General features: G+C 42.6%; 1 protein-coding gene and 1 long non-coding RNA gene across 3 annotated transcripts in view; one reads left to right on the forward strand and one right to left on the reverse strand.

Moving 5' to 3' along the window:
* BCKDHB (branched chain keto acid dehydrogenase E1 subunit beta) overlaps positions 1–349 on the reverse strand; it is a 268,621-nt gene extending 268,272 nt beyond the window's left edge. The window contains exon 1 of one of the 2 annotated variants that reach the window (XM_025294833.3): positions 94–349. In XM_025294833.3, coding sequence (XP_025150618.2) covers positions 94–289 — 196 coding nt within the window. In that variant the 5' untranslated portion in view covers positions 290–349. The remainder of the gene's footprint in view (positions 1–93) is intronic. The other variant, XM_006053423.4, reaches the window with a different exon arrangement.
* A 118-nt stretch (positions 350–467) lies between these two features.
* LOC123464625 lies at positions 468–11,466 on the forward strand. Its single transcript, XR_006639657.1, has 3 exons — positions 468–676; positions 3,462–3,744; positions 11,094–11,466. It is a non-coding gene; the product is annotated as an uncharacterized LOC123464625 (long non-coding RNA).
* The last annotated feature ends 1,997 nt before the right edge of the window (positions 11,467–13,463 follow it).

Below are 13,463 nucleotides of genomic sequence, written 5' to 3' on the forward strand. Positions count from 1 at the left end.
CGCCGAGGACGGGCAGGGCGGCACCCTCAGTGACCTCGCACGGGCCTGCGAGATTGGGCTGCAGCGGAGCGGACAGGGCAGCCCCTCGCTCACCGTACTCCACGGGCTCCGGGTCAGGCTGGAAAGTGAAGTGAGCCACCTGCCGCCTCTGGGCCGCAGCCCCGTAGGCCAAGGCGGACTGCAGGAAGCCCCGCGGCAGCCCCGCGCCACACAGCCGACGCCAGGGTCCGTCGGCCCCGGCTGCACGGAGCCGCAGCAGCCAGCCCGCGTACGCCGCCACAGCCGCCATCCCGGCTCACCACCCGGATTCGCAGGCTGCCGGGCCGCCAGCTGCCAGGCGGGAGGGCGGAGCGCCGAGGCGGCTTTTCCATTGGCTGGACCTAAGGGGCGGGCCTGCCACTCGGACCAATCAGAACCAGGAATTCGGGGGGTGGGTCGTGCTGCGAGACAACCCAGTCGCTTTGGACCGTGGTGCGCATGCGGAAAGGGGGCTGGGGCGGGTGCAAGCTGACAGGTGAGCTCCAATGAGATGGTTCCTAGAGGTGGAGTCCTGCTAGGGTCCGCAACGAGATCAGGGGTTCTGCACGCCTGTCCGCCAGTTCCCCACTCGGCATGGGTTCCTGCTTTTTCCAGTGTCATGTGCGCCGTGAGGTTCTGATGGCTTTTTCACCTTAAGGTATATGTTTTCTTTTGAAATGGAACCCTTTCTTATCCTCTCCCATTCTTTACCTCTATTATTCTCCAAGAAATGGAAAGGGTTATGGATTGGTATTTGGTTATTAGTTTGGGGTTTCAACAACACTGCGGGAATCAGTGCTGTAAGCCTCCGCTGTTTATTCAAACCCTCCCTGTGTGCTTAATAAATATGTATTGATTTTCTTTTATTAATTTTGTTTTTCTGGGTTTAAACGAGAGGGAAAGAGGTAAAACTTCTATTTTACCTGCAAATCCACTTCATAGGAATCCAGGTGCATTTTTGCCCAGGTGCAGCGAAAATGACCTGATTAGCTTAGAAACCTGGAGAATTTAAGAATTTCTTAATTTACATTTAAAATAATCAACTTTGTAAATTTTACTCTTAAAAACTCAAATGTTTCAAAGTATTCTTTCAAAATAAAAATAAAAAGATACCTTCTCTATGAATTTACGCATTACAGCAAAATATGGTAGAGAGAAGAATGAAAGTGTTTCCATCCGATGAAAGTGTAAAAGAACAGGTCCCAAACAGAATTTGAAGAAGAAATGGAAAGAATGCAAGGGAAGGAGCCGGGGAAAGGATATTCCCCTTCTGCTATTCCTGACCTCCCAGCTCATCTTTGGTTTTGCAAGGAGACTTTGGCCACCTGATGCGAAGACCTGACTCATTGGAAAAGACCCTGATGCTGGGGAAAATTGAGGGCAAGAGAAGAAGGGGGCGACAGAGGATGGCATCACTGACTCAATGGACATGAGTTTAAACAAACTCAGGGAGATAGTAATGGACAGAGAAGCCTGGCATGCTACAGTTCATGGGGTCGCAGAGAGTTAGACATGACTTAGCGACTGAACAACAGCAAAGAAGAGAAGAAATGGGGGAAGGAGAGGCAAAGAGAGGCGCCAGCTGCCTGTTTTCTGATTGGGGTTAAGAGATGAGATTTTTTTTTTTCCCGTTCATAGATCACTCAGCTTATTGCAAATAGTACCAACACAGTTGAGTCTCCAAGGAGAAGTCCTGGAAGGAAGTATCACAGCACAAGCAGCAGTCTGGCAACAGGTTTCTTGACAAGCATGAGTGAGCAGCAGCCCTCTGCTCAAACAAGGACCCCGGCAGCATCGTCAGGAACAGCTCTGACAACGTGGAGATGAGTCCTCCAGTGAAGAGACTTCAAATCATTCAGCATAGTGGTCTGTTTCAAAGAAGTAGCAGTTATTCCAGGGGAGGGGGGTTGGAGACAGGAATTTAAAACTGCTCAAGAGAGCACCAGAACTATGTCTCCATTGTTCCTATCAAGCCCCCCAGATTCAACTTTTTGGGGATTTTTCATCTTGTCTTTTTTTGTTGTTATGGTCACCTCTTCTGTTTCATGGTGTGTGTGTGTGTGTGTGTACGCATGCACACTATATTGTGTATTTTTATGTGAGTGAAGGGTATTTTTTATTTTATTTGAATGAGGGGAGGGGGCAACAAAATAAAATTACATGTATATAGTCAAATTTTAATTAATTTTTTAAAAAAAGAGGGTAAAAAGCAAGGATAAAAGCCAATCAAGTTGCGTCTTCTCAGTTTGCTGATAGTTGGCACTCACACAAAGGCGGACTCCCTTACTATCAACATTTCACACTAGAGTGGTACATTTGCTACGATCAATGAGTGTATACACATTGTAATCACACAAACTTCATAGTTTACACTAAGCTTCACTCGGTTCAATGAATTTCAGAGGAAAGAACAAGAAACAAAAGAAGCAAATGCCTGCTGAATAAAAAGAGCTTACTAAGTAGACTCTTTTTATTGTCTTAGGAAGTACAATTGTTTTTCAGTATCCCCCTGGGATTGATTCCAGAATCCCGCAAGGATACCAAAATCCAAGGTTGCTCAGGCCCCTCATATAAAATGATACAGTATTTGCATATAATCTATGCACATCCTCTCATACTTTGTCATCTCTAGATTACTTATGATACCTGCTGCTGCTGCTAAGTCGCTTCAGTCGTGTCCGGCTCTGTGCGACCCCAGAGACGGCAGCCCACCAGGCTCCCCCGTCCCTGGGATTCTCCAGGCAAGAACACTAGTGCAAGGTAAATGTTACATAAAAATTGCTGTTGTATAGCAAATAAAAGTTTTGCTTTTTGGAATTTTTTTCCCAAATACTTTTGATCTGTATTGGGTTGCATCCATGGATACAAAACTCACAGATGTGGAGGACCAACTGTAATAAATTCCATATCACTGGAGATTGTCAAGTGCAGAATGGATGAACACCATTGAAAGAATCTCTTTATGAAGACTATAATAATGAATAAAAACTAAAATAATGAAATTATTTATGCTTCATTTCATTTATGGCTCAGAGGGTAAAGAATTCACCTACAATGCAGGAGATCTGGGTTCGATCCCCGGGTTGAGAAGATCCCCTGGAGAAGGGAATGACTACCCATTCCAGTGTTCCCTGGAGAATTCCATGGACAGAGGAGCCTGGCAGGCTACAGTCCATGGGGTTGCAAAGAGTCAGCTATGACTGAGTGACAAACACTTTAACATTTAGGGTCTTTCTAGTTTTTAAGAATCTGGTTTCTACTATTCATGAGTGTGTATTCAGAGCCTTCCATGCACCAGGTCCTGTGTTTTAATGAAACTTATTTTAAGCCAAACCTTGGATCTAACCCACCTCTTCACCCAGTGTGTGAGTTACCGAGTTACCCCTCTGTCCACCCTTCCTAAGCATCTAGACAACTTCTCTCTGGCTTCTTATCTCCTGCAGGGGTATGAGATGCCCTGTGATCAGTCCTTCAGGAATCTGAACCAGCCGGCATAGAAAAAAGCCTGTGAGCAGACACTGCAGAAAGGGCATCCTTCAAAGACACATACCTGGCATTTGTGCTCAGATACAAATGATGCTGGCATATTGAGTGCAGCACTTTCACAGTATCATCTTTCAAGATTTGAAATAGCTCAACTGGAATTCCATCACCTCCACTAGCTTTGTTTGTAGTGATGCTTTCTAAGGCCCATTTGACTTCACATTCCAGGATCTCTGGCTCTAGGTGAGTGATCACACCATCATGATTATCTGGGTCGTGAAGATCTTTTTTGTACAGTTCTTCTGTGTATTCTTGCCCCCTCTTCTTAATATCTTCTGCTTCTGTTAGGTCCATACCATTTCTGTCCTTTATTGAGCCCATCTTTGCATGAAATGTTCCCATGGTATCTCTAATTTTCTGGAAGAGATCTCTAGTCTTTCCCATTCTGTTGTTTTCCTCTATTTCTTTGCATTGATCACTGAGGAAGGCTTTCTTATCTCTCCTTGCTATTCTTTGGAACTCTGCATTCAGATGCTTATCTTTCCTTTTCTCCTTTGCTTTTCACTTCTCTTCTTTTCACAGCTATTTGTAAGGCCTCCCCAGACAGCCATTTTGCTTTTTTGCATTTCTCTTCTATGGGGATGGTCTTGATCCCTGTCTCCTGTACAGTGTCATGAACCTCCATCCATAGTTCATCAGGCACTCTATCAGATCTAGTCCCTTAAATCTATTTCTCACTTCCACTGTATAATCAATCATAAGGGATTTGATTTAGGTCATACCTGAATGGTCTAGTGGTTTTCCCTACTTTCTTCAATTTCAGTCTGAACTTGGCAATAAGGAGTTCATGATCTGAGCCACAGTCAGCTCCCGATCTTGTTTTTGCTGACTGTATAGAGCTTCTCCATCTTTGGCTGCAAAGAATATAATCGATCTGATTTCAGTGTTGACCATCTGGTGATGTCCATGTGTAGAGTCTTCTCTTGTGCTGTTGGAAGAGGGTGTTTGCTATGACCAGTGCGTTCTCTTGGCAAAACTCTATTAGCCTTTGCCCTGCTTCATTCCACATTCCAAGGCCAAATTTGCCTGTTACTCCAGGTGTTTCTTGACTTCCTACTTTTGCATTCCAGTCCCCTATAATGAAAAGGACATCGTTTGGGGGTGTTAGTTCTAAAAGGTCTTGTAAGTTAGACTCATTGAAAAAGACTCTGATGCTGGGAGGGATTGGGGGCAGGAGGAGAAGGGCATGACAGAGGATGAGATGGCTGGATGGCATCACCGACTTGATGGACGTGAGTTTGAGTGAACTCTGGGAGTTGGTGATGGACAGGGAGGCCTGGCGTGCTGCAATTCATGGGGTCTCAGAGTCAGACACGACTGAGCAACTGAACTGAACAAATGATGCCTCAGATTACCGCTCCAAATATCAATACCTGCCTGTATGCATAACCAAGTTTCAGAGATGGTCACTTATCTGTAAACAAACAAACAAACAAAAAACATACCAGCCTGGCAGTTGTAAGATTTTTTTAATTCCTAGGATAATATGTGAGTATTGCCAGGTTTCCAAAAGCCTTATTAGTTATGGTTGACAGAATTATGAATAGGGACTGCAAGAAAGTTTTGAGACTCGTATTTTACCTTCCCTTCATTTTCTGTTGTGACTTTTAAAAAAAATTTTTATGTGGACCATTTTTAAAGTCTTTATTAAATTTGTTACAGTATTGCTTCTGTTTTGTTGTTGTTGTTCTCTCACTAAATCATGTCCCACTTTTTGCAGCCTCATGGATTACAGCAGGCCAGGCTTCCTTGTCCTTCACTATCTCCTGGAGTTTGCTCAAACTCATGTTCATTGAGTTGGTGATGCTTCTGTTTTATGTTTTGTTTTTTTGGCCAAGAGGCATGTGGGATCTTAGATCCCCAACCAGGGATCAAATCCGCACCCCTTGCATTGGAAGGTGAAGTCTCAACCCCTGGGCCACCAGAGAAGTCCCCTGTTGTGACTTTCACCCATTTATATTATTTTTTTTTTTTTTCAATTTTATTTTATTTTTAAACTTTACATAACTGTATTAGATTTGCCAAATATCAAAATGAATCTGCCACAGGTATACATGTGTTCCCCATCCTGAACCCTCCTCCCTCCTCCCTCCCCATTCCATCCCTCTGGGTCGTCCCAGTGCACCAGCCCCAAGCATCCAGTATCGTGCATCGAACCTGGACTGGCAACTCGTTTCATACATGATATTTTACATGTTTCAATGCCATTCTCCCAAATCTTCCCACCCTCTCCCTCTCCCACAGAGTCCATAAGACTGTTCTATACATCAGTGTCTCTTTTGCTGTCTCGTACACAGGGTTATTGTTACCATCTTTCTAAATTCCATATATATGCGTTAGTATACCATATTGGTGTTTTTCTTTCTGGCTTACTTCACTCTGTATAATAGGCTCCAGTTTCATCCACCTCATTAGAACTGATTCAAATGTATTCTTTTTAATGGCTGAATAATACTCCATTGTGTATATGTACCACAGCTTTCTTATCCATTCATCTGCTGATGGACATCTAGGTTGCTTCCATGTCCTGGCTATTATAAACAGTGCTGCGATGAACATTGGGGTACTCGTGTCTCTTTCCCTTCTGGTTTTCTCAGTGTGTATGCCCAGCAGTGGGATTGCTGGATCATAAGGCATGTCTATTTCCAGTTTTTTAATATATTATTTTAAAACCTTCAACAACCATACCCCTGGAGGCATCAGAGATGTTATGACGCTGTTGGATATGCCTGGTGGTGACCAGTGTGAAAAAGGAGGGGAGACAGCAGGGGCAGGTGAGCAGTGATCACCGCCTATGACCCTCAGTAATTTGTCCCCCCATCATGTAAAGCCACCCATAGACATTAGTAATGTAGAAGTCCACCCAGATCACTTCATGTGCACATTGAACCTGCCCATGTTCATATGAGGCTTTACATAGAGCAGGTGATTTTTACCTCCTTTCCTGTCAAAGCGTGCAAGCCCGAGACCAGGTCCTTAACTTTCACATTAGAATCCGTCAGGGAGATTTCAGAACACACTGATGCCTAGGCCCCATGGGGTAGCCATCAGTGATACTCGCATATATTTCACTTTACTCTGCTTCTAAGGATTTAGGCAGATGGCACGTCTCTGAACACCTGTAATTAGGCATGGCAACATGACGTGCTTTGCCAGTGAATTTGAGCACGAGTGTGGAGAACTCCTGGGGGGAAGAGTTTAAGAGCTGGTGGCCAAAGCTGTGTTTTCTTCTGCTGTCTCGTCAACTCACAATGTTCCAGATGCTAGAGCAGCCATCAGCCTGTTCCTGGAGTGACATTACCAGGAGCATCATTTGCCCCTGTCCACCTCGTTTGACATGGAGCATGAGTGAGAAATAATTTGAGAATGTAAAGTGTGTGTTGTTTTTTAAAATAATAGAGCATCACTTCTAAGTGCAAGCCAACTATTTTACATGGATATTTTTCTCACCTATTCTAAGTGTTTCCTAGGTAGCTCAATGGTAAAGAATCTGCCTGCCAATGCAGGAAACACAGGTTCAATCCCTGGGTTGGGAAGACCCTCTGGAGGAGGAAATAGCAACCCACTCCAGTATTCTTGCCTGGAGAATCCCATGGACAGAGGGGCCTGGCAGGCTACAGTCCATAGGATCCAAAGAGTCAGACTCGACTGAGCACACTTGCAACCTATTCTAATTCTTCAGGAAAATTCTCCCTAAGTCACGACTTAAACGAAGACCATACATTTGTCCACAACACGATGCATACATGTAGCCAGTTGTTGCCACTGTGGATTTACATGGTTTTCATCCATAATATTGGCTACTCACAGTTTTACCTGGACATGTTAGATTTGGGAATCTAAACACCCAAGAATGATGCAACTCTTCTCTGTTGAGGCAATATGAAAGTCCTTTATATACATTTTAGACTTTTAAAACAACTTAATGAATAAAGTCTTGACCGTTCTCATTTTACAAGTGACAAAACAGAATCAGAGAGCTAATGGACCAACCGCAGTTTAAACAGCTTACATCGTTCCAATGCATGTTTTTCAAATTTCAAAACCTACACCCTTATGTGTTTCTCAAATGTATTTTTCAGAATAATCCCTGAGAAACTTGTTAAAGTTTCAGACTCCCTGGACCTCACACTGAGAAACTCTTATCCGTTAAGCATGGAATAAAGCATCTGAGCTTTTTTCTGAAATATAGTTGATTCACACAGCATCTGCATTTCTTATAAGCTTCCCCTACCCAGTGTCTTTGATATGGACAGTCCACACACTATGCAGACAAGCCCTATAACTCCAATATAACCTTTCCACGCACTGTGTTCCCTATCTAGAGAAGAGCAGCCATTATCTTACCCTGCTCACTCTTTCATCAGTTAGGGTTAGTTGACTAATTTAAGCAGAACTATAATTAGAAGGGGGCTTTCCTGGTAGCTCAGTGGTAAAGAATCTGCCTGCCACTGCAGAAAACGCAGGTTCAATTCCAGGGTTGGAAAGATCCCCTGGAGAAGGAAATGGCCACACACTCCAGTATTCTTGCCTGGGAAACCCCATGGAGAGAGGAGCCTGGCAGGCTACAGTTCATGGCATCACAAAGAGTCAGACGTGACTTAGTGACTAAACAGCAATAACAACAGTAATCAGAAGATATGAGATAACCCACCAAAATGGAAGCAGCAAACAGCTCAGAAAGAACATAAAACAAGGTAGCTCCTAAGATCCAGTTAATTGGAGGTAATTTAGAGACTTACAAGGATATTCAAACTCTGAACGATGAATTGATTCCAACTATTACTGTCTTTGACTGACTTTGTTCGAGATTTCGTTCTCAAGGGAGAGATTCTGATTAGCCCAGATTAGTTGATTGCTGTTTGTTGACTAAGGAGAAGAAAAGTATCTTATTGACCAAGACTATATGCAAAGTAAAAGGATTACCCAAACATAAATCAAGGAGCTACTATCAACCAAAGGTGGACATTGTGTTTATTTTATTTTTTTTAATTTTATTTTATTTTTAAACTTCACAAATTTGTATTAGTTTAGAAACCTGCCCAGAGGTGCCTGTGTAGTCCCTCCAGTTGTAAAAATTTCACCACAAAAATCCTTCCTCCGAATTCTTCAAACTAGAGTGAAACTAGACTATAAGCCTATTTTAATATGCTTCTGAATTTCTGCAGAATAAATCTGAATTCCTCTAGGTCTTCTAAAAAAGAAACAGAGTAAAAGGGAAAGCAAATTTAAAACATGCAATCTATATCTCCAGCAGAGTTAGAATACAGAAGTCTAAAAACTCCAAATTCTTGTGTTCTTCCTATTAGTATTCTGATATTGAGTCTAAGTAGACAGTGATAAAGTTTGATTGATAAGGTTGTTATATTGGAGTCATCATCATCCCATGAAATAAAAATAGCTACATAAATAAATTGGAATAGATTAACCACCATATATTATAAAGGCAGTGAGAAAAATAATTGGTTTAAATCTCAGTTCCTCTCTCTCTGGCTATATGACCTTGAAGGGTGTATCACTTATTTCTTCTGAGTCTAATGGGGAGAATGTGAAACTTACCTAAAAGGATGTCATGATAATAAAACCACATAATACATAAAAGTTGCTGGTACACAGCTGTTGCTCAATAAGTGGTTGTTAAATTCATTGATTAGCTAATTTATGTATAAAAGTTTTGATACAGTGACTACTCCAGAAAAATATCTAAATAATATTTACTATGATTATTTTTTTTTAATTTTATTTTATTTTTAAACTTTACATAACTGTATTAGATTTGCCAAATATCAAAATGAATCCGCCACAGGTATACATGTGTTCCCCATCCTGAACCCTCTTCCCTCCTCCCTCCCCATTCCATCCCTCTGGGTCATCCCAGTGCACCAGCCCCAAGCATCCAGTATCGTGCATCGAACCTGGACTGGCAACTCATTTCATACATGATATTTTGATTATTTTTATTAGCAACTCATACTTATGGGTTGTAGTAACTTGGTCAAGGCACCAGGTGGCAGAAGATAATAAAAATTGCCACTTCGGAGTAGAAAAGCAAAAATGCAAATATTACAAAGATTTTCATCCTACATTTGTTCATGAAAAGTTGAGACTCAAATTTCCTAAGTCAACACACAACTTCTTAAATATATATTTTTTTTTATTTGGCTGTGCTGAGTCTTAGTTGCAGCATGTGAACCCATGTTGAGACATGTATGATTTTAGTTCCCCAAGCGGGATCAAACCCAGGCCCAGTGCTTTGGGAGAACAGAGTCCTAGCCACTAGACCACAAGGGAAATCCCAGCACATAAATTTTGAAATGCCTTTATTAGTTCACCTTCTGGCGGCAATTTCATTTTAGCAGTTCAGTGTATCTGCCTTTGCCTCCATCAGCTAATGACAAGCCAAGCCCAAACATTATAGACATGGTTTTATTTTATCCTCATCTCTCCTAGGAAGTATGTATTACCTCCTACCTAGACAGCGTACTAACCTAGACAGCATGACCAACCTAGACAGCATGCTAAATAGCAAAAACATTAATTTGCCAACAAAGGTCCATCTAGTCAAAGCTTTGGTTTTTCCAGTAGTCGTGCATGGATGTGAGAGTTGGACTATAAAGAAAGCTGAGCACCGAAGAATTGATGCTTTTGAACTGTGGTATTGGAGAAGACTCTTGAGAGTCCCTTGGACTGCAAGGAGATCCAACCAGTCAATCCGAAAGGAAATTTGTCCTGAAAATTCATTGGAAGGACTGATGCTGAAGCTGAAACTCCAATACTTTGGCCACCTGATGGGAAGAACTGACTCACTAGAAAAGACCCTGATGCTGGGAAAGATTGAAGGCAGGAGGAGAAGGGGATGAGATGGTTGGATGGCATCACTGACATGATGGACATGAGTTTGAGTAAGCTTTGGGAGTTGGTGATGGATAGGAAAGCCTGGCTTGCTGCAGCCCATGGGGTCACAAAGAGTCAGACACAACTGAGCAACTGAACTGAGGTATTTACTTAACAGAGGAGAAAATTGAAGCTAGGGCAAAAATGAAATTCAAGCCAAAGTTTGACAGAAATGCCTTGAAAAATGTCTATTGCATGCTCTCCCATGGTACTTAATTTCTCTCAAGCAGTGTGAATCAGGAAATAACTAAAGTAACTCTTTTCAAGGAAAATATAAGAAGAAATCTCCAAGCTTATTATGCTTTATAAGTTTGCATATGAATGTACAGTATTAAATTTAACAGGCATATTATGAAGAATTTTAAATTGAAAACTATTAATAATGCAAAAAATATATATAACACTCAATCCAAGAGTTTTAAAATACTTTGTGGTTTTAAAGTAAGTAATATATAGTGAACAGGCATCACAATTTTTCATTTACAACTGAAGGAACACTGTACATATGGGGATAAGTCATTTAATCAAAGTTGCTCCCTCCAAACCCATCTTGAAATTGGTTTTAGAATGCGCATGTGCTTAGTTCCCTAGACCAAAGTAATGTTTATTAATTTGTCTTTTCATTCATTGAATACTAGTTCTTCGTGTTGAGATGATGCCATGACCTAACTCTGTAGCTCCAGAGCTGTCCCCAGCATCTGTCATCCTGAAGGAGAAGCACTCCAGACCTTAATGAGGTCCTGTCCTGGGGCCATGGAATGGGAGGACAGAGAGATGGATCTTCAACACTCTTTTCCCAACCAACATTGACCTCCTTCCCAAACATAAAAACCTTGGTGCAGAGATGTCCATTCATTGGAAACGTGTGTAAGCTAGGACAGATGCAGTGCATGCGTGCATGCTAAGTTGCTTCAGTCGTGTCTGACTCTTTGCGACCCTATGGACTGTAGCACACCAGCCTCCTCTGTCCATGGGATTCTCCAGGCAAGAATACGGGAGTGGGTTGCCATTTCCTTCTCTAATGCATGAAAGTGAAAAGTGAAAGTGAAGTCACTCAGTCGTGTCTGACTCTTAGCGACTCCATGGACTGCAGCCTACCAAGCTCCTCTATCCATGGGATTTTCCGGGCAACAGTACTGGAGTGGGGTGCCATTGCCTTCTCCGTAGCTGGTACAGTATTACCCAGACATCACTGGATTTTTTCAAGACGGGACCAAAACCTATGCCATCAACATCCAGTGTGCGTGAAATTGCAGCTTGCCCTCTGTCTCCTATTGCTGACGATCCTTCAGCTCTCCCATCGCTCCCCTCCTCTCCCTCCTCCAGTAACACATCTTACCTGTTCACTCGATGCCAGCCCCTGTATGCCAGCTGTTATACTGTACTGCTGTACTTTTCAAGGTACTGCACTGTAAGATTAAAAATGTTCTCTTTATTTTGTGTGTGTTTGTGTGGAAAGTATTAGAAACCTCTGTCCATGGAATTCTCCAGGCAAGAATACTGGAGTGGGTTGCCATGTCCTACTCCAGGGGATCTTCCCAACCGAGGGATTGAACGCACATCTCTGGCATCTCCTGCATTGGTAGGCAGATTCTTTACCACTAGTACCACCTGGAAGCCCAACAGTACTATACAGCTGATTGTACTTGTTGGGTACCTATGCTAACTTTGGTGGCCTATAAACAAACTGGGTTTATGAATGTGTCAGGAAGCATTTAACAGGAGGCTTCCTGTTTTGGATCTGTCAGGAGTTCTCTGTTCCTTATTAATTCCTGAATATTCAGGAATTAAGAGGAGAGGCAAGCCTCTCCTGGGGCTGAGGAATCCAGGCATTTCCTCCATTAGTTTTTCTATACGGTGATAAGTGCCCTCTTCCTTTTGATGAACCATATGATAAAAGTGATTATTTACAACTCTCTCTCTCTTTAATATGGATAGCCTATGTTTTGTAAGTCTGGAATTTTAATCTTTATCTTTGCTGAGAATAACTACAGTATATATGCCCACACCATGTTGATTAAAACACCTTTGTTCCATCAAAGCTTTGGTCCCCATGTCTTGCTTTCTTTCTCTCTCTCTCTCTCTCAAGCTATTTCCTTAGAGTGCAGAGGCTCTCTGGGTTCACTTTCCTGCCCGGGCTTCTAAGACCCTCTCGAGAAGGTGCTCTGCACCTTCACCCAATCTAGAGGGCACCTGAGGCCTTCGTCAACAGAGCAAGCCCCGTGCAGGGGCTTTATTGGCTTTCTGCGTAAACGAAGGAATATCAGCCTCTTTCTCTCTCCTTTACTTTCTTATCGGTCGACTCTGGACCACCAGGTTCTGGTCCATTAAAGGACCCCAACATGAATGTATGCTCCAAATGGAACTCATTTGTATATAGGGGACTTACCATACAGCTAAACCATTCCAGAGACCATTTTTCAACCCACATAGTATGTAAAAAAAACTATAAAGTAATAACATCCTTAAAGAATACAGCAGTGTTCCTCAGTGTGGTCCCTGAAGTTTGTATCATCATCAGCTAGAAGGTAAGTCAAGTATGGAGCCCTGGACTCTTCTGCAGACCTACCAAGTTAGTAGCCCCTGGGATAGGCCCGGGGAACCCACATCACATTTTTAACAGGTTCATTAGGTGACTGTGCTTTAAAAACAAGTTTGAATATGAAATATTGGAGAAGTTCTTTTAGACAAGAGAATCAAGGAGGGACGTGTCACTGGAGCAGGGCCGTGAATATAGAGAAAGAACATTCGCTGTAGGAAAACAGTAGCTTGAGCAAAGGCAAAGCAGAGTGTAAGAATAAGTCCCTTGGAATGGGCCAAAGGATGCATGACAGTCCTTAGTAAGAAATAAAGTTGGAACGGTCCATCGGCTCAGGTCGGAAGAGGTGTATATGTCATGCCAGGGAGTGTGAACTTCACTCTTTAGAGTTGGGAAATGAGTTAAGATACAACACTGATTCCTGCCAGGTTTAATGTGGTCCTACACCAACCCAACCCACTGGCTTAGT

This window comes from Bubalus bubalis, chromosome 10 (assembly GCF_019923935.1).
Source record: "Bubalus bubalis isolate 160015118507 breed Murrah chromosome 10, NDDB_SH_1, whole genome shotgun sequence".
Classification (NCBI taxonomy): Eukaryota; Metazoa; Chordata; class Mammalia; order Artiodactyla; family Bovidae; genus Bubalus; species Bubalus bubalis.